This window comes from Electrona antarctica (assembly GCF_951216825.1).
Source record: "Electrona antarctica genome assembly, chromosome: 15".
Classification (NCBI taxonomy): Eukaryota; Metazoa; Chordata; class Actinopteri; order Myctophiformes; family Myctophidae; genus Electrona; species Electrona antarctica.
In genome coordinates this window covers 18,626,921-18,645,874 of record NC_136796.1, presented here as the reverse complement: position 1 = coordinate 18,645,874, position 18,954 = coordinate 18,626,921, and the positions used below count along the sequence as shown (strand labels likewise).

The 18,954-nt window shown below is 42.2% G+C and overlaps 1 protein-coding gene across 3 annotated transcripts in view; it reads right to left on the bottom strand.

Annotated features, from left to right (window-relative positions):
• Window positions 1-18,954, bottom strand: part of LOC306937904 (receptor-type tyrosine-protein phosphatase U-like) — an 88,173-nt gene that overhangs the window by 15,546 nt on the left and 53,673 nt on the right. For all 3 annotated transcript variants that reach the window (XM_079521931.1, XM_079521930.1, XM_079521932.1), the window contains exons 5-7: window positions 10,162-10,198; window positions 5,959-6,055; window positions 3,275-3,439 (exon numbers count right to left, since the gene is read on the bottom strand). In XM_079521931.1, coding sequence (XP_079378057.1) covers window positions 3,275-3,439; window positions 5,959-6,044 — 251 coding nt within the window. In that variant the 5' untranslated portion in view covers window positions 6,045-6,055; window positions 10,162-10,198. The remainder of the gene's footprint in view (window positions 1-3,274; window positions 3,440-5,958; window positions 6,056-10,161; window positions 10,199-18,954) is intronic.

The window sequence follows — 18,954 nt, the reverse complement described above, 5'->3', positions numbered from 1 at the left end:
CATTGTTTGTCTGTTTTCTCAGTCACTGCTATAACTTTCTCTCTCTCTCTCTCTCTCTCTCTCTCTCTATAATGAGGAAGACTATTAACAAACAATGCAATAAGGAGCCCCAATAAAACATTTGAAACAACAATTAAATTTGAAATGAGGACATTACCTGTCTAAGCAAACATTTCCATCTGCAAATGTGCTATATCTGCAGCTGTAATTACTACACAACATGTTTTATGCAGGCCTACTTTCAGCAATCAAACTCAGACAATTACATCTGAGAAAATGTCAATAAAAACACTCAATGCTTCATGCATGCATAATCAATTTTTAAAAAAGAGGGATAATAACCCAACAGAAAAGGCTCAGCTCAAAACAAAATACTTTACTTCATGCTGTTTCCAGACACATCTCAGACTTTGCTTTAACCAGCGTGTCAACATCAGGGACCAGTTTCTGAGCAGTTTCATAATGTAATTTAGATGTGTCAACTGTGAGCAGTTTAGATTTATTGATATTCATTACAGAGAAAGCTTGCTTACAGAGATATGTTGTGCCAAACATACTTAATTCTATATCATATGAAAACTATTCTGAAATTCACTTGCCATGTGAGTTTAATTTATTGTCCATGTATCTGCATTTTGTCATTTCCATTAGCGACATTTACAGACAGCAGTAACTCCTGCTACTGAACAAACACTATAGTATAGAGTGTTTGTGTGTTGTAAGTGTTGTGAGTGTTCAGTAACAGGAGTCTCCATGTCTCTCCACCTTTTTATTAAACAGAAAATATATTTTCAGGTCAGGATACCAATTCTATAGAATTAGAGAACGCAGTCAGGATACAGATTAAACAAGTGGAATTGTAAGTGATGACACAAAGAAATGAGCAGACGCAATTGGAACTGGAACACTATAAACAATACGCTGATGAATAGCTACTCTCACCTGATGGGCTGAAATTTCGTCACCTACCTTAAAATGTAAAGAGCTGGAGCGACAGGGAGTGCCAAACATGGGTCACTGTTAATGCTTGTGGAGGAAAACCACCCAGATGTTTTCCTGTCACCCCCACCTCCCCCCAAAACACCCACAATGCTTGCAAAAAAGGCAAGATCAATTGCACCAGCACTGACCCAGTGGGAAATAAGCGTTGTGTGAAGTGTGGCTGCGTTCTCTTCTCTGCAGGCTGATTCTCTTCCTCTTGTTTATTTCTCCAGGCAATGGGGACGAGGAGCCAGACTGAAAAAGCGACCATATTGATTTTTTTGAAGTGGTGAACTTGTTGGACCCCCAGGGAATAATCAAATGATTCTAAAATTAAGTGTATCTGGATTCCTGCAGGTGGGTGTGCAGAAGAAGAAGAAAACGTCTTATCGCCACTGGCAGAAGTGAGTAACTTTGTATCAAAGTTCAAAGCGAAATAAAAGGGACTTTATTTAAAGGCGTAATTACAGGGACAGAAATATGGTCTAGCTATATTATCTCTGCCATGGGGCTGAAATGAAACTATACAGTAGACTTAAATGCACAATTGCACACTGATGAATATTAAAATTCCAGTGCAGCCTTTATATAAAGTAAACAGAAGTTGCCTGCAGTAATATGTATGCAATGTAAATATGCAAAATATGCAGGAAGATTGGACACAAACTCAATGCCAAGAATACAAAAGTTATGGGATCCAACATGGAGGAAACCATTGCTAATGCCAGCAGGACACTGCTCGAGATATAGTGAATGACCTCAATTGTCTCCGTGCCTGGACTGCCTTGATGGAACAGGATTTGAAGGTCCAGAGGGCACTTGCCTGGAATACCTTGCATGGAATGAGTACAGTGTGGAGATCTGAGTAGGGAGATAACCTCCAGAGGCGGTTGTTCATACGTAGCAACAGTAAAGGCATTCATTGCTGTACAGGGCCAGCAGGACTAAATGACATTTTATTCAAAAGACTATGACTAAACTAAATCTGCACAAGAATGATGTCACATGTTTCCACCAAATCTGCTGGTGCACTAAATCTGCTCTAAATCTACCTAATGAGACACAGGGGAGATGAAAATAAATACATGAACTGAACACATGAACTAACAACATATGTGCTTCACTGCTTGGTAATTTAACTCGAGCCCATATGAATCACTATAATTCACCTTGATCACCGCACATTCACACACTTGTACCGAGGCTCGCTAAGTCCGTCATCTAAGGTGGATCCCCTGTGGGCAAGGGGGTGGGGGGACAAATTGGGACAAACTAAAAAATCTGTCAAAACTGTCAAAATCAACATTAGTATCTACACAAGAATGATGTCACATGAGAGGACCATGTCAGAAATGTGGACATCTGCGGAGGCCTCCCATGGGTCACAGACCAGGTCAGGGAGAGAAGGATAAGGCTGGCTGTGTCAGGCCCGCAACTGATGGTGAGCCCACTGACAAGGTACAGCTACAGTAGGAGGGGGAAGGGGTGCACCACCTGTGTGTACACGCTGCGGTGTTGAAGCAGAGCTAGAAACACTGCAGAGCAACACATGTCGGACCAAAGCAAACTTCACTTTATCCGCAATTTTCTTTTGTTTGTGGTGGACACAAAAGTGATACAAGCTGGATTCAAATCCACTCAACTCAGGAGGTATGGATTGAAAGTCTATTGCCTAACAAGGCATGCTACAAGCTGGCTGCTGGAATGCTTTTCTAGAGTCTACTTCATTATAACACGCCCAAGTCATGTGTAAGGCAAAACCCCACCCAGTAGGGGAGGGGTTGGGGGAGGATGGGGGACAAATTGGGACCATCCGCTCCCATATTCAGCTATATATTTCTCAGAGATATAGCTGAGGGTTGATTTCACCCAACACAGTCACGCACAGTTGGCCAGGATGGAGGAAGTGAAATAGGAAGTGATGAAATTAAATAAATAAATATAATTGTCTGCTCATATTATGAGCAGACACAATTGTAATACAATACAATGGAAGTGAAATGGGTTCTTCTGGTGACATGGGGAGACCCCTGTTACTGAACAAACACTATATAGCACTAACCATCAGATTACAAAGCTTTTTAATAAAAATAAATAAATAAACTTAGATTTTGTTTTAACCAAAAAAAACAAGTATTTCTACAGCAACATGTTGGCCAACTGCCATTGAGGTGTATTAGAGTTTCTGTGTTGTTGGGATATATGATAATACAAGCTTGAGTAAAAGCACTGAGTATTTCAAATTTTGACACATGGTTTTCAGAGAGAAGTCGTAAAGTTGTGCCTCTCTTACTTCGAGTGTTGTAGCCGTGGGCGTCCGTCCATGAACGAGTGCGTCATCTTCTCATCTTGCTGCAGGGTGCTCTGCTCCGTCATGCTGCAATCCAGAGAGCTCAGCTTACGGCCTTTCTCCTGACGATACGACATGGCCGCCTTATTGATGCTCACCTTCTTCCTACTGAACAGGTAGAGATAGAGCCGTGGCGGGCGGAAGATAAAGAGAGTAATAGAAGAGAGAGAGAGAGAGGTTGGTGGAAGGAAGCAGTATATATAGAGATAAAGACAGAAGGGAAGTGGAGGGGGTTGGGTGAGGGAGCAAGTGAACGAGTGATTGAGGAGATGTGAAATTGGATGGAATGGAGAAAATAACAGGAAAGAGATTGAAAACGGGTGAGGGATGGAAAGTGAGATTTGGTGATACCAAGATGTGTTAAGAGAGCGAGGGGGTAGGTAGAGAGAAAGAAAAGAAAGAAAGAAGTGAGGTAAAGTAGAGATGAGGCGGGTTTGGGTTAGAGCTGTGGTTCCGGTGCAGGACCGTGGGACATTTACCACCAGTCAGTGAGAAGGCAAATGGGAATTCTACGTTTTCCCGGCAATGGATATATAACCTTGTGTCATCCAGATTTTCAAAAAAGCAGATCAAAGTTGACTCAGTCGCATGAAGATACCAAGGATTCGTCAGTGATGTCACTGCTGTGGTTTATAAACAGCTTCATGCATAATTGCGTGTTACGTCTGTGCTACTTCCATGTTGCGCAACAGTGACATCACTGTTTAATCCTTGGTATCTTTATCGTAGCCAAGTTTCAACATGTTCATGATCAGCGGCATATGATCACCACAAGCTGTATAATGAGTCACTCTGCAAGTTTAACTACATTTTATATATCCAAAGTAATTTCTGATACAGACATTACTAGGGTTGTCCTGATCCAATCACGTGATCGGAAATCGGGGCCGATCACGTCATTTTCAAATGATCGGAATCGGATCGGGAGCAAAAAAACGTGATCGGGACATCCCTATTAGACTAGATATTGTCTATGATTTTGGATATTGTACAATTGTGATATGGCATAAGCGTTCTATAAAAATATAAATATCGGATCAGGAAAAATTGGTATCAGCAGATACCCGGATCGGGAGCAAATACACGTGACTTTTGTGTTTTGGTGTGATTGATGAACGATTATACCGCACAACATTTTATGGAATTGTCAGCCGGTCCGTGGTAACAGAAAGGTTGAGAAAGACAGACAGACAGACAGACAGACAGACAGACAGACAGACAGACAGACAGACAGACAGACAGACAGACAGACAGACAGACAGACAGACAGACAGACAGACAGACAGACAGACAGACAGACAGACAGACAGACGGACAGGACAGGACAGGACAGGACAGGACAGGACAGGACAGGACAAGACAAGACAAGACAAGACAAGACAAGACAAGACAAGACAAGACAAGACAAGACAAGACAAGACAAGACAAGACAAGACAAGACAGACATTCTATTAATATAGTATCCATCAAGATTGCCATCAGGGAGAAGATGCTCAGAGTGTTCGAATGTTAATGGGAATTTGAAAACTAGTAGATACAGGCATACAGCACCACCAAAACCCCCTGGATCGGGAAGGCTGGTTGAAGCTATAAGGTTGTCATGAGGTTGAAGAGGCCAACTCCAGTACCTGTTTTGGGCCCAAATCATGAGCGAAAACAAGCTAAACTCACAGGCTTGTCCATGGAGGTAGTTCATTACATACATAACACGCACAGAGGATAATAATGTGCAGGCGTGTGGCCCCATGATGTCATCAAACCACACAAGGAGTGACACAAATTTCCGAGGGGGGAATATATGCGCTGGGTGAGCAAGTTTAATTTAAGTGAATGCAGATTTTCTGTGCCCTCTGCAGATAATATATAGTTCAATGATACAGCCACAGGAGACCACAACATCGCTGGCTAATTATAAACGCATCTGCTCTCTTTCTCCCTCTCTGGGCAGCATGTGGCCATGTAGCCTGAGGTGTGGCTTGTGAATGTTATGAATCACTTACCTCTTCCACGAAATCCCATGGAGAAAAAAAATACCTGGTGTTGGAGCTCTATCAAAAAAAACATAAACAACACAAAAACATCCTTCCTATCCAATTACCAGCTCATCGAGTGGCACCTCACAGCTGCTGGCTTCATGTAATTGAGTGGCCAATGGAATAACACGCCTCTTGATGAAATATTTCACACTTAGATGAGTGTCAAGACATTGCCTAGTGAGAGGAGGTAGAATACATTGCAGGTATAGTTGACGGTGGAGGCAATTTGCTGGTGGAAAACAGACAATGATTCAAATGCGACCGGAGTGCATTTCACATTCACTTTTCTTTTCGGGGTAATGGGTGGGATGGGGTTGCTCAGCCAGCACATGGACCTTGAAATTAAAAGATGAGATGGAACACAAAAGGTTGGCTGAAGTGAGAATGTAGGATTAATGCTCTGCAATTTCACTAACTCCACTTTCATTGTACAAATGTATTTCTCAGTATAGAGAACAGCTGCCAAAGTGTAATAGAGATAAATGTACGATGATCAACTTAAGAGAACTGGCACCAACTATAGACATGACATGGATCATGGCTGAAAAAGATGGAATAGAAATCACTTCAGACAACACTTTCACTACTTACTCCTTCTTGACAACGATGACAATGGCCCCCAGAAGCAGGACAAGGACTACCAGACCTCCAGCACAGGCTCCCAGGATCAAGCCCATGTCCTTGCATGCTGTTGCACAGAGGAACAAAGACACAGTGGATTTGATTCTGTTTAAAATACAACAAAGAAAACACGTTGATATAGTTCTATATTTACATTTAAATAATAATGCACTTGAGGCCATGCTGATTGCAGATACAGCTTATTACTATGTAATTAAACCTTGAGGCAACAACACACGAAACCATCCATCCATCTTCCATTGCTTATCCTTATCCAGAGTCGGGTCACGTGGGCATCAAAGAGTTCCAGACTTCCCTATCGCAGGCAACATTAGCCACGTTCCAAGGCCAGCGCAGAGAACATCTCACCATAGCTATTTGGTCTGCCCATGGCCTCCTCCAAGTCAAGAAGACTGACCTACATTTGTGTTTTACACTACAACATTTTGTTTTTGGGGTTCTTTCAGTAGAGTTCCATGTATCACGCCACCTTAAACTATTGAGTATATAACGGACCACAATGGAAACACGCCCCTGGGCTTATTGTATTATTGTTTTAGCATATATTTGTTTCAATCAATCAATCAATCAATCAATCAATCAATCAACTAAATGTCAGGACAGACATTCTAAGGAGGCTGCAGTCAGTTCAACATCAACACAGAGGAGCTGGCTGTCGAACAGCTGCATTCATATCGACAGTAAATCAACATGATTCAGCCCTTTTAAACGCTTTACAACTCTTTCCTCTGTAACTCACACAGTATTTTACTTTCAAGTAGTCTTCTCACTCCTTGAGGTGTTTAGACATTAAAAACATCTCTCTCTTTCTCATCTTCTATTTAAATTAACTAGACCTGTACGTGCCCGTCAGCTACCGGCCTACTTGAGAACGATGCAACTTGGGAACCTAATAATACCCGTTGTCAACTTGTCATAGCACCCGTTTTAACTGTCTGTCTGTGTCCCACATGGAGATCTATGTATCTGCCTGTGTGTGAAGAGGGCAAACTTACTGATATGAAAAGTGGACTGGTTAAGTAGGCAAATCAATTATCAGGTGTGGGGTTTCCATGGCAATCAATTGGCTGAGGCAGAGGCTGGAAATTGCACGGGCTGATTAGGCCCACTGGCAGAGCCTGGCCAGAACCTTTTGTGGTGGTTCTGGAGAACCGTGGGTCCACCTGACTCGATACTGGGCACTGCACTAGTGCACTCTCTGCGGGGGTGTGGACCGCGTGTTGAATGAGTCGGTGAGGCAAATGGTTGTCGAGTTACGTGCATTACAACCGTACACACACACACACACACACACACACACACACACACACACACACACACACACACACACACACACACACACACACACACACACACACACACACACACACACACACACACACACACACACACACACACACAGACAGACAGACACGCAGAGACGTGGCGCATTTATAGTAGGATTTTATCATCATATTCTTTTTTTAGTTTTTTTTTGCTGCACTGCTCCATTGTTTTGTTTCCATTGTTTTCCAAATCAACACCCTAATCTAATTTATGAAGCATGAGTTCAGTGTTGGAGCATGAGTTCAGAGGGGAAAAGGGTAAAGGTCTACCTACACTATAACATTATATCCACCTGACACACAGAGAGAGAGAGAGAGAGAGAGAGAGAGAGAGAGAGAGAGAGAGAGAGAGAGAGAGAGAGAGAGAGCTAGGGGTAGTATGGTAAAGGATTTGTCACAATAGACCACCGATCCAGTTCTTGTTCATAATAGATGGAGCTGCCAACTAAAGGAGTCAGTAGCCAAGTATATTACCACACACGCTTCGCTCCATTTATTCACTACATTCCCTTCATACTCTCACTTCCTCGCTGCAATGATAAGCTTCTCCACACATCATCTGAAAATACTGTGAAATACTATGTCTGTGTTCCAATATAGTAGAGAGCAGAGAGAGAAGTGCATTTAGGCTGGAAGAGGAGAACATCTCTGGTTGTTACGGTTAATGGATGCTCTCTCTCATTCAGGGAGGCTATTTTCCATGGCAGACTCTGGGCCACATGTCACCATACGTCACTGTCTCTATGCATTGTTTGTCCCCATATTATCACACCCAGCCAGGATCTTGAAATCCCTCTCTCAATAAATAATCTTCCATTCTGGTCTTCCCCGGTGTTTCACCCAAGACCAAATTAATTGCCGTCAAGATTAATAGAATGAATGATACAGAGCAGTGCTACTTGGTTGTAGCACTGGCATGAGCAAAACAATAAAGCTGTAAATGAAAAATGCAAATTAAAGGTAGAGACATATGGAGGACTTCACGTTGCATAACTGAACAGCATTGTCTGTTTTTTCACAGAGTAGCCGTGCCAATTCATCATGGAAGGTGTTTTGCCTGATACCAAAAATACTTACAGGAAATCTATAGGAGTTTGGCTTGCTGTGAAAATGTATGCCTTTTTAGTTTTTACATCTCTTGAGAACAAGTTAAGCAAGCCTCTACACAAGCTAATGCCAGAAGGAGGCCAGAATAAATTATCACATGAACCAAAACAAGCGCTCTCTCTGCTTGTCTCATGCAGCTGATAACAGCCATTGGGAGCGAGAATCTGAGGACAACTTTAGAAATGGCTTACACAGTAAATAAGGAAATAATCCAAATCGTCTGTCGTAGTCGTAGATACATTACATGTGCTTCCGCTCGTAAAAGACACATCCAGACAGTTTTTGACATTATTTCGAATACTTTTTCAGACTCTGTAGGGCTGCTGGTTTGGCTTGCTGGGCTATGGACTGGTGATGCTTAAAGTGTATTGCCTCAATGCAGCTCAACATACGCTGGTATCTATCAACATGTGCCAGATAAGTCATTCTGCGCTTAGCCCTGCATTCAGAGCATAACAAAACCTCAATGCAGCAAGCATCCATCTGTGGGAATGCAGGAAATGAGAATGAGGGTTTGTAAGAATGCGAGACACCAACACAAGCAGCGTTTTACCTCCATTTCTTTGCATTAGCCTGTAATTAATCAAATCGTCATCTGTGAGCCTAGTCCTTTCATTGTAAACACAAACAGAGGAGACAACATGAGAGGAATGTATGTAGAGATAGTAGGAAAACAACCAGGACACCACCTAATAACTGCACAGGAAACGGAACAACATAAATATGTCCTCAGGGCCACGATCACATACAGGACCAAAGGATCACATACAGGACCAAAGGATCACATACAGGACCAAAGGATCACATACAGGACTAGCCTGGCTAATAAGCCAGACTCAAATCACACTGTCGTGTGGTATTTGAGTCTGGAGATGCTGTGTATGGATCTTGTTTCCCGGGGGGCGGGTTCAAACATTTTCTCTCAATTTTTTTTTTGCCAACGGCTGATTCGGTCTGGCTTATTAGCCAGGCTAATACAGGACCAAAGGATGTGCAACTGCACCTCCTCTGCCTTTGTGTCGCAGCGACAGACAATAGTGAGGCGAGAACCTTTGATGTCACAGTGCTTCAGATAAGAAAGGGAGAGTTATTCGAGGAGAGGACTCCAATTTAACATGGCCCTTTCTCAAGAGTACTATGAGATTCTGACACCATTCGATAGAGGGGAAGAGGGGGGCTATAATTCAGCACCTTCCCTTCATCTGCTTACTCAATCTCTCTTTGCCTCCCCGCTATCGTTTGAAACAAAGGCTTCTATGTCCTTCTTCCTGCTCTGTCTGAAGGTGTCTCTCTCGTTTCCCATCCCAGGAGCAGAATGTGGCGCTGCGTTCTCTTATTTCAAAGCCACCGTAACCCGGCGGGGGCAACGCCAAAATGTCAACGTCAGTAATTGAAGAGTGAGAACAAAAAGTCAATGTCAGAGTGAGAAGACGCGGCTGCATGTTTAGCGTTCAGCTGTCTTCTTGTGTCTGCTGTGCAGAGCAGCTCAGGAGACACACGTCTGACAGACAAAGCAGCATGCAAGACAACTCCAATGTCAAAACCCTGGAGCATCAGCCAGATCTGACGACAGCTCTGTCATACACTGGGACACGCAGCCTTATACACAAACACTTCAATAAGAAACTGTCACCTCAAACAGGTAGCAGATCTGCAGTAAAATGTGTTGAAGTGTTAAATTAACAATGGATTGCATAGAGTAGAATAGAATCAAAGCTACCTTTGCGAGTGATCTGGATGCAGTTGGTTCTGGTCTCCTGTGGGGAGAAAAAAAAGACAACGTTGGATGACCTCAAGAGACATGAAGACAAAGAAAGAACCACATAGAAGTGTTAAGTACACATGTATTGTACACACCTGCATATGATGCTGATGTTCTTTCTAAACATCATACCTCGTACAGCATGCATCTCTATACAGTATGTTTTGATTATTTCCAATTTCCATCTTGTGTTATTTCTTTTCTCTCCGGTAAGAAGTTGAACGAAGTACAAAAAGGTTCACCCACATCTTTACACCTGTAAACCTGTCAAGGACCCCTCCCAGGCCCCACTTCGAGAAACAATGGATTATAGGCTACTGTACATGTCAAAGTCACATGAATCACACACCTCACAGTTCTATATCAATGTCATCGAGTCACCGGTATGTGATGGAGGACATTTTAATTTCTCAGAGGTCCACACATCCAGGTGTTCTGATTGGCTCGCCCTCTGCCGACCAGAATTCCTCCTCATATGTCTCCATGGGGCACTCTTAATCAAATTAAGATGCTAAATCACACTTTATGGGCAATTATGCTAATCTGCGCTCCGAGAGTGGAGTTTGAACCTTCTCACCTAAAGTGGCATCCAAACTGCCTTTTTTAATTAAAAGTCTAGCTCTTCCAAGTGGACCTTCATCACTGGCTGTCTCTTGACAGATCCACTAAGTCATCTTTACCTCCCACCAAGAGGTTATTAACCCATTTAGACCTAAGTTTGATTCTACAAATGTCTTCTAAAACATGACAGTTTTTTCTGAAAAACCTATATTTCTATGTCAGTGGTGCTCAAACTATTTCATTTCAAGGACCCCCAATATAATGTAATTGGCTGTCGACCCCCATCTGAAAATATGTAGTTCCAGGGACCTTCCAGAAGCAAAGATTTGAGTTTAAAACGTTCGCTCTGAAAGAATATATATACATTTTCACAATTTTTCAAAGATAGCAGACCTACAAGCTCGTAGCGCGGCACTCGGCGCCGCGCTATGAGCTTGTAGATCTGCTATTTTGCAATAGCTAAATTATAACATAATGCTTAAAACACCAAAAGGGATTCCCGCTCAAAATGGCCTTTGTCAAAGTGTCCTCCTCGCCTAAACACTCCAGATCACTCCAGCGGCCTGCATGAGACGTGGGATGAATCCACCTGCCTCTCATCTAGAAATAGAAACACCACCTGCCAATAGATACAGCTTAATGCAACAGGGAGCTACAGCTGAAGAATTCTGATGAACACAAACTGAAAAAGGTTTTTTTTAGGGGAACTACGAGACTGGATGAGGATCTATGTACAGCCCTGTGAGTTAATTCGCACGCACGCACGCACGCACGCACGCACGCACACTAATTAATTTGTTCATTTCACTCATTAATGCACCCATCCATTGATTGGTGCAGGTCAACAGACAGATAGATAAATGAGTGTCACTAATCATGTGTCTTACAGGCTCCAATGGAAACATGCCACTGACCCTAATTACTTGTATGTCCACAATAACCTACATGTCATTTATACAGCACAATGGCCACCAAAGGCAACCAAAATGTGTCCCCCCCTTTTACTGATAAGCAGCCCACGTCACATACGGTAGTACATTCATAAAATAAATCTGGGATGAAAAAGAAAAAGTGTGTGACATGATAATTAACACCCACATTCAGAGACTAGATAGATAGATAGATAGATAGATAGATAGATAGATAGATAGATAGATAGATAGATAGATAGATAGATAGATAGATAGATAGATAGATAGATAGATAGATAGATAGATAGATAGATAGATAGATAGATAGATAGATAGATACCGGTAGATAGATAGATAGATAGATAGATAGATAGATAGATAGATAGATAGATAGATAGATAGATAGATAGATAGATAGATAGATAGATAGATAGATACCGGTAGATAGATAGATAGATAGATAGATAGATAGATAGATAGATAGATAGATAGATAGATAGATAGATAGATAGATAGATAGATAGATAGATAGATAGATAGATACAACAAAGCACTGGTTCCAACAGCGCCTTTCATTTGAGTCATTTGGGATGAGAGCTCTTGATGTGAGGCTTATTGGTGGTACTCTGGATCAATAGGGAGAGATTTCAATCACATGAGACACAGGGAGGATGCAGGGCTCATTCATAACAGTTCTGCCCAAGGCCAACTCCATTAAAGACATGAGGAAAATGGATCTTTTTCCCCCTGCAAGGCCCCTTGTTCTGTAGATGAGACCTGAGGGCAGGCCCATAGTGATCGTTTTCCTGCATATGAATGTGAAGTAATTTTAACTTAATTGTACCCATATGAATCGAATGATTTTAACAGCATTTAATGGTATTGTACCTGTGCATGCTGGCCAGAACTCTCTTTATTCATGCTTGAGCCCCCAGCCTCACTCTCTGCCATCTGTCTAGCAGTTTCTTTCTATACTTTCTTTTTAAAGACTCAAAGGTTACATCACTACTTTAAAAGCTATACCCCCGTCATAGAGGGTTGCACTTGAAAACTGTGTGTAGCAGAGCTACTAACGCCCCATAGCCTGAAGGGCTGCGACTGGTTCAGAAACGCACAGGCTTCCATTTCAGACAGAAACTGTCCATAAAATTACATTTCACTACGTCTTTAAAATTTCAGACCCACTAAGAACTCCACTCTGACTGTAAAACTATAATTGTCACGGTCACACCCCTGCTCCCCTCCAGTTTGTCCTGATCTCACCCCTGCCACCCCCCCTTCCCTCTCCAGTTTTGCCTTGATTCCCCTCTGCCACTCTCACCACCCGCTGTGCCCTGTATTCCCTGCCCTGATTGCCCTGAGTGGATTCACCTGGCATCTGCGAGGGACAGCTGTGCACAGTTTTGCTTACAAGCTCCAGAGACTGACTACCTATACTCCTTGCTCGATGTCTTGTTTGTTTGTGAAAGTTGTTTTTCCTGTTTGTTTAACCCATTCTGGGCAGGAACCCTTTTGGTGTTTTAAGCATTAGGTTATGCTTTAGCTGTTGAAAAATAGCAGATCTACAAGCTCATAGCGCGGCGCCGAGTGCCGCGCTACGAGCTTGTAGATCTGCTATCTTTGCAAAATCGTGAAAATGTGGATAAAATCTTTGAATATATATTCTTTCAGAGCGAACGTTTTTAACTCAAATCTTTGCTTCTGGGGGGTCCCTGGAACAACATATTTTCAGATGGGAGTCAGCAGCCAAATACAGATAATCCTGGGGGTCCTTGACATGAAAAAAGTTGAGAACGACTGACATGGTTGCTGTGTAGCCGAAAATCGTCTTTTAACATTGGTCTGGTTACTAGGCAACACCTCCGTTACCCCCAGCACCAGGATCTTTGCACACAGCCCCATTTACCTCCAGTCAAAGTAGGATTTTGAATGCCTCGTATTGATGTATTCTTTTATCTAGAGCTTGTAGATCTGCTGTTTTATACTGATAATTTTAGTATCTATAACTGTATACAGCCAGGGAGAGAAGCATGGAGGCCTGCCTGTAAGTAGACTACAGGTAATATGACCCGTTGTGTCAGGGCCCTCAAATTAGCTACGGTCACCCTGACCCTTGGCAGAAGCACTGTCCAGTGCTGACTGGCTGGAGCAAGCCCAGTAAACACTGCTTGCACCATCTCCCATGCTACCTTCTCCCATGACAGTAATATTTAATGTGTTACTATAAGAGTTATACTTAGAAAGATCTTTCATACAGGAGCTATCGTGTATTGCTCACATGAACGGAATGTATGGAGCTTTGAATGACGGAGGAGGGAAGTAATCCTCACGCCTTCCTCTCTGTACCCAGACTCCACTCACACCCTGTTCATGCGAACTGACCCCTCCTTTATCGACTCATCACGAGGCTGAGGGGTCAGAAATATGTACTGTTGATATGATGTAATAATATATTGCTCAATGCTGACCACCTAGAATATCCCTGCTTATCATTGGACAGGTAACAGGTTGGTCTCAGGTAACATCGCCTTATTCAACGGAGGACTGAGTATAAGTCTGTGCAAAATACTCAGGTCTAAGCAGCTAAAAACGGCAACCTCCATGGACGCTTCAATGCTTTTAATAAACCTTGCTAAAACCGAGTTAATGTCTATTGTCTTCTGATACTTGGATTGATTTACATCAGTATCTCTGAAACTATGAGCGCTGGTTCGAGGAGCGAGGTTCGGATGTCATTTGTGATTTTGTACCGCATCGCTCCCGACATGTTAACGTTTCTGGCGAAAGATAAACAGTGTGAACTGGAACGCTAATAATAGCGTTCCAGTAGCCATTGTAGTTGTGGTTGTCCCTCACAGTGAAGGCTGTGTAGTAATGGGGGGCTCCTTTAGCCTGGGACTCGCAGTGCATTCAGTTTGGCTCATGGAGGGTTCCACAAATATGAAAAGTTGAACCGCATGTTGTAGAAAAGCTATTCCCTCCTGGTGGCTGCAAGCCTGCAACCCATGACCCAGTGCGGGGTATCTAGGCCACCCATGCTGGTAGAGATATGCACTCTATAAAGCATCCATTTCAAGGGTACTGTTTAATTTTGCCTTACCAGGACGTAGGTAATTATGCTCTGTCTTGTTCTCATCAGGGACTAGTTAGAATGGTGAATACTGTAATTAACGGTCTGGTGTTCACTTTAGGACACTCAAAGTGTTGGATATTTGCGCATACTTGGCAGCTGCCAGATGCTGATGCAGATGCTGTAATAATAATCATATGACCACCATAGCCACTTCTTTTCTCCTATTGTACATAATAATGAATTGCATTTTTATAGTGCTTTTCCAAGTGCTCAAAGCGCTTTACAATGGTTCATTCATTCATACATTGGGAGGTGAAGCGGCGAACAGTCGACGCCAGCGTCCTCACTTCCCACATTCACACACCAATGGTGGCAAGCTCACACCGACCAACTCATTGGAGGCAATGTAGGGTTCAGTGTCTTGCCCAAGGACACTTCGACATGTGGACAGGAGGAGCCGGGATTCGAACCGCCGACCCAGGGATCATTGGATGACCTGCTCTATCTCCTGAGCCACAGCCGCCCACAACAGCATCAGCACTAATACAAACATTCATTTCTAGTCTTAAAAGGATCCATGGCTAATATGGCTAATAAGACCTAAAACATTATACTTGCCCTCTAGAACTAAAATAAAATAAAAACACCTTAAATATTTTATTTCTTTCATAAATAGAGAATCTTTCACTCAATAGGAATGGCTCCTGTCGCAAGTTGATGATGGCATATGCCCATATGGTCTAGCCCTATGGAATGTATGGAATGCATTTGCTAATAAAAGAATCACACCTGAAGTGAAGTGAGGGGCGCTCTTATCATCATCATGGCGTAAAATAGACACTATGACGTAAAATTCTCCATGCATTGTCAATGGGAATTTAATGTTTGTTGAGAGCCAGGTCATTTTCCAGATACCATTTGCAGGTTCTCCATTTATTTCCTCTAAACTATTTCCTCATCCTCTGGATCCGCTCTTCGTAGAATCCTCTACAATCCTCTGCGATTTAGTCATACAGCTGATTTTCAGGCAGAACCTCAGCAATGAGTGGGTGCAATTGTTCAGGTTTCCTTATTCACTTTACCTGCATCTGTAACATCAGAAATCACACCTGTGTGAAGTGAGGGGCGCTATATACATATTTTATGACGTAATTATCAGACAAAACAAACATTAAAGTCTGTCCATGTCAATGGCGTTTTTAATGTCTGTTTAAGGAAAAACAAACATTAAACCTGTAAATAGGAGGGGCTAGCGCCCTTCAACAACAACCTCCTGATGAGACCCACTAGATTTTCCTATGGTCTCCTTGCTCACAAGCTCTGGTTACGTATGAGGGAGTGATTCTCCCTGCACATCGATTGTAGGCTCTCAACTGGGTGCAGAAACTCGTCACCATCTATTCAAACCATAGATCTTCCTCCTCCAACCTGCATTCTGTTAGTTCAACATCCCGTAGAGTTTTTTGCTGACCTACATTCTAACTCTCCGCCGACCTCCTCCACATGCCCTAGCTTTCACGTCACTGAGAAAAGGCGTTACACAATGAGCCCAAACTATACCACTTCTCAAGTTCTCGGTCATGTTATACCGACGCAAATAATATTAACGAGAATTATATACAGTACATAGCCGATTAGCTCAGACACGTATGAAGTAAATTCTCCTTTCATTGACAATGGCATTTAATGTTTGTGTTAGCACAAAAAGCCCATTTGCTCAAACACATATGACGTAAATTCTCCTTTCATTGTCAATGTGACACGAGTTAGGACAAGAAGCTGTATATAGGAAAAAAATCACACCCGTGTGAACTGAGTGGTGTAAGGTCTGTCTGACGTAATGAAATCATGTCTGACGTAATGAAATCACACCCGGGTGTGATTTCATTACCTGGCTTTGTTTGTGCAGAAAAAATGAGCATGGTTGCTATGTTCACCCTGTTCACCCGGGTGTGATTTCATTACGTCATTACAACAGGGTGAACATAGCAACCATGCTAATTTTTTCTGCACAAAAAAGCCAGTTGTAGGAGTGGTTTACACCACTCAAAAACAACGTAATACTTTCTAAAGATAATATGAGCATCAAAATAATATTTTAAATAGTTTTTATTAGCACGTGCATTCCATATATTCCATAGGGCTGGACCACACATGGACATATGACATCATCAACTTGTGACAGGAGCAGTTCCTATTGAGTGAAAGATTCTCTATGAAAGAAATTGAAGGTGTTTTATTTTTTTAATTTTAGTCATAGAGGGCAAGTATAATGTTTTAAGGCACATTTGTCTTTTTAGCCAGGGACCCTTTAATAACTTCAAGGTCTTAGAAATTCACATTTAGAGGACAGTTTCCATAACAATTAAAGATTTAGTAGACTACTTTACTCCCACTCCACAAGACATAAGCCTATTATTCTCTGATCATCAGGAAAGAAACTACAAAAACGTAAGTTTGGAGCGTTAGTAAATAAAATACGTTTGCACACCTCCTTACAGTGGGTGCATAGGAGAGACCAGTCAACTTAAAAGAAGTGGCCCAACACACTTGAAGAAATGTATTTAAAGATGAACCATGTTTCATTCTGACCTCCGTGTGGCATGTGATTCCTGTTTGAATACATTTCTCTAAGTGAAAGAGAGAGAAAAAGAAAATAGCTGAAAGCAGAATCGGGACACACACTTTACTATAGTAGCCTACAATATACAGCGATGCCGGCCTCCTTGTGATCCCCAAGAAGATCAGGCTCAAAACCTGGGGCGACAGGGCCTTCTCTGTGGCCGCCCCTACCCTCTGGAACGCCCTCCCCAAACAGATCTGGGATGCCCCCTCACTCCCCACCTTCAAAACCGCACTAAAAACCCACCTGTTCAGACTAGCATTCCCCAGCTGATGTGCTTTTAACTTGTTACATGTAATGTTTTACTGGTTTTATTCTTATTTTCTTTCTTCTAATAAAGTTGTCATTTTCTCATGTTCCCCCCCCCCCCCCGGCCCCCACACATGTAAAGCGTCTTTGGGTATTAGAAAAGCGCTATATAAGTCCCAGATATTATTATTATTATTATTAGTATACTGTAATTCAAGGGGCTGTCTAAACAATGTGGTACAGAAATCTAAAATATATAGGCCTAGTAGGTAATAGGTATTTATGCAAAACAATGTGAGAAATGAAACCATTCAAGCATCTTTGCTTACACACTATCCTTATTCATTACTGTATGTCCCTACATCCACAACCACCCACACAACGCCACTGATTGATGAGAGCCAGGTGCGCCTGGTGACCAACCATGTGGAAAAAGTGGCCCTTATAATTAGGGTTCATTTTACAGCACAACAAGCTCTGGAGAACAATAAGGTGGAGAGTTCCCACATCTGTTTCCTATAGAGACAGAATTAACTGCAGTCTTGTACTGTTTTCTATAGGGACAGAAGTAACTGCAGTGTTGTACTGTTTTCTATAGGGGCAGAAGTAACTGCAGTGTTGTACTGTTTTCTATAGGGACAGAAGTAACTGCAGTGTTGTACTGTTTTCTATAGGGACAGAAGTAACTGCAGTGTTGTACTGTTTTCTATAGGGACAGAAGTAACTGCAGTGTTGTACTGTTTTCTATAGGGACAGAAGTAGCTGCAGTGTCGTAGCCTACCGTTTTCTATAGGGGCATAATTAACTGCAGTGTTGTAGTGTTTTCTATAGGGGCATAATTAACTGCAGTGTTGTAGTGTTTTCTATAGGGGCATAATTAACTGCAGTGTTGTAGTGTTTTCTATAGGGGCATAATTAACTGCAGTGTTGTAGTGTTTTCTATAGGGGCATAATTAACTGCAGTGTTGTAGTGTTTTCTATAGGGGCATAATTAACTGCAGAGTTGTAGTGTTTTCTATAGGGGCATAATTAACTGCAGTGTTGTAGTGTTTTCTATAGGAGCATAATTAACTGCAGTGTTGTAGTGTTTTCTATAGGAGCATAATTAACTGCAGTGTTGTAGTGTTTTCTATAGGGGCATAATTAACTGCAGAGTTGTAGTGTTTTCTATAGGGGCATAATTAACTGCAGTGTTGTAGTGTTTTCTATAGGGGCATAATTAACTGCAGAGTTGTAGTGTTTTCTATAGGGGCATAATTAACTGCAGTGTTGTAGTGTTTTCTATAGGGGCATAATTAACTGCAGTGTTGTAGTGTTTTCTATAGGGGCATAAT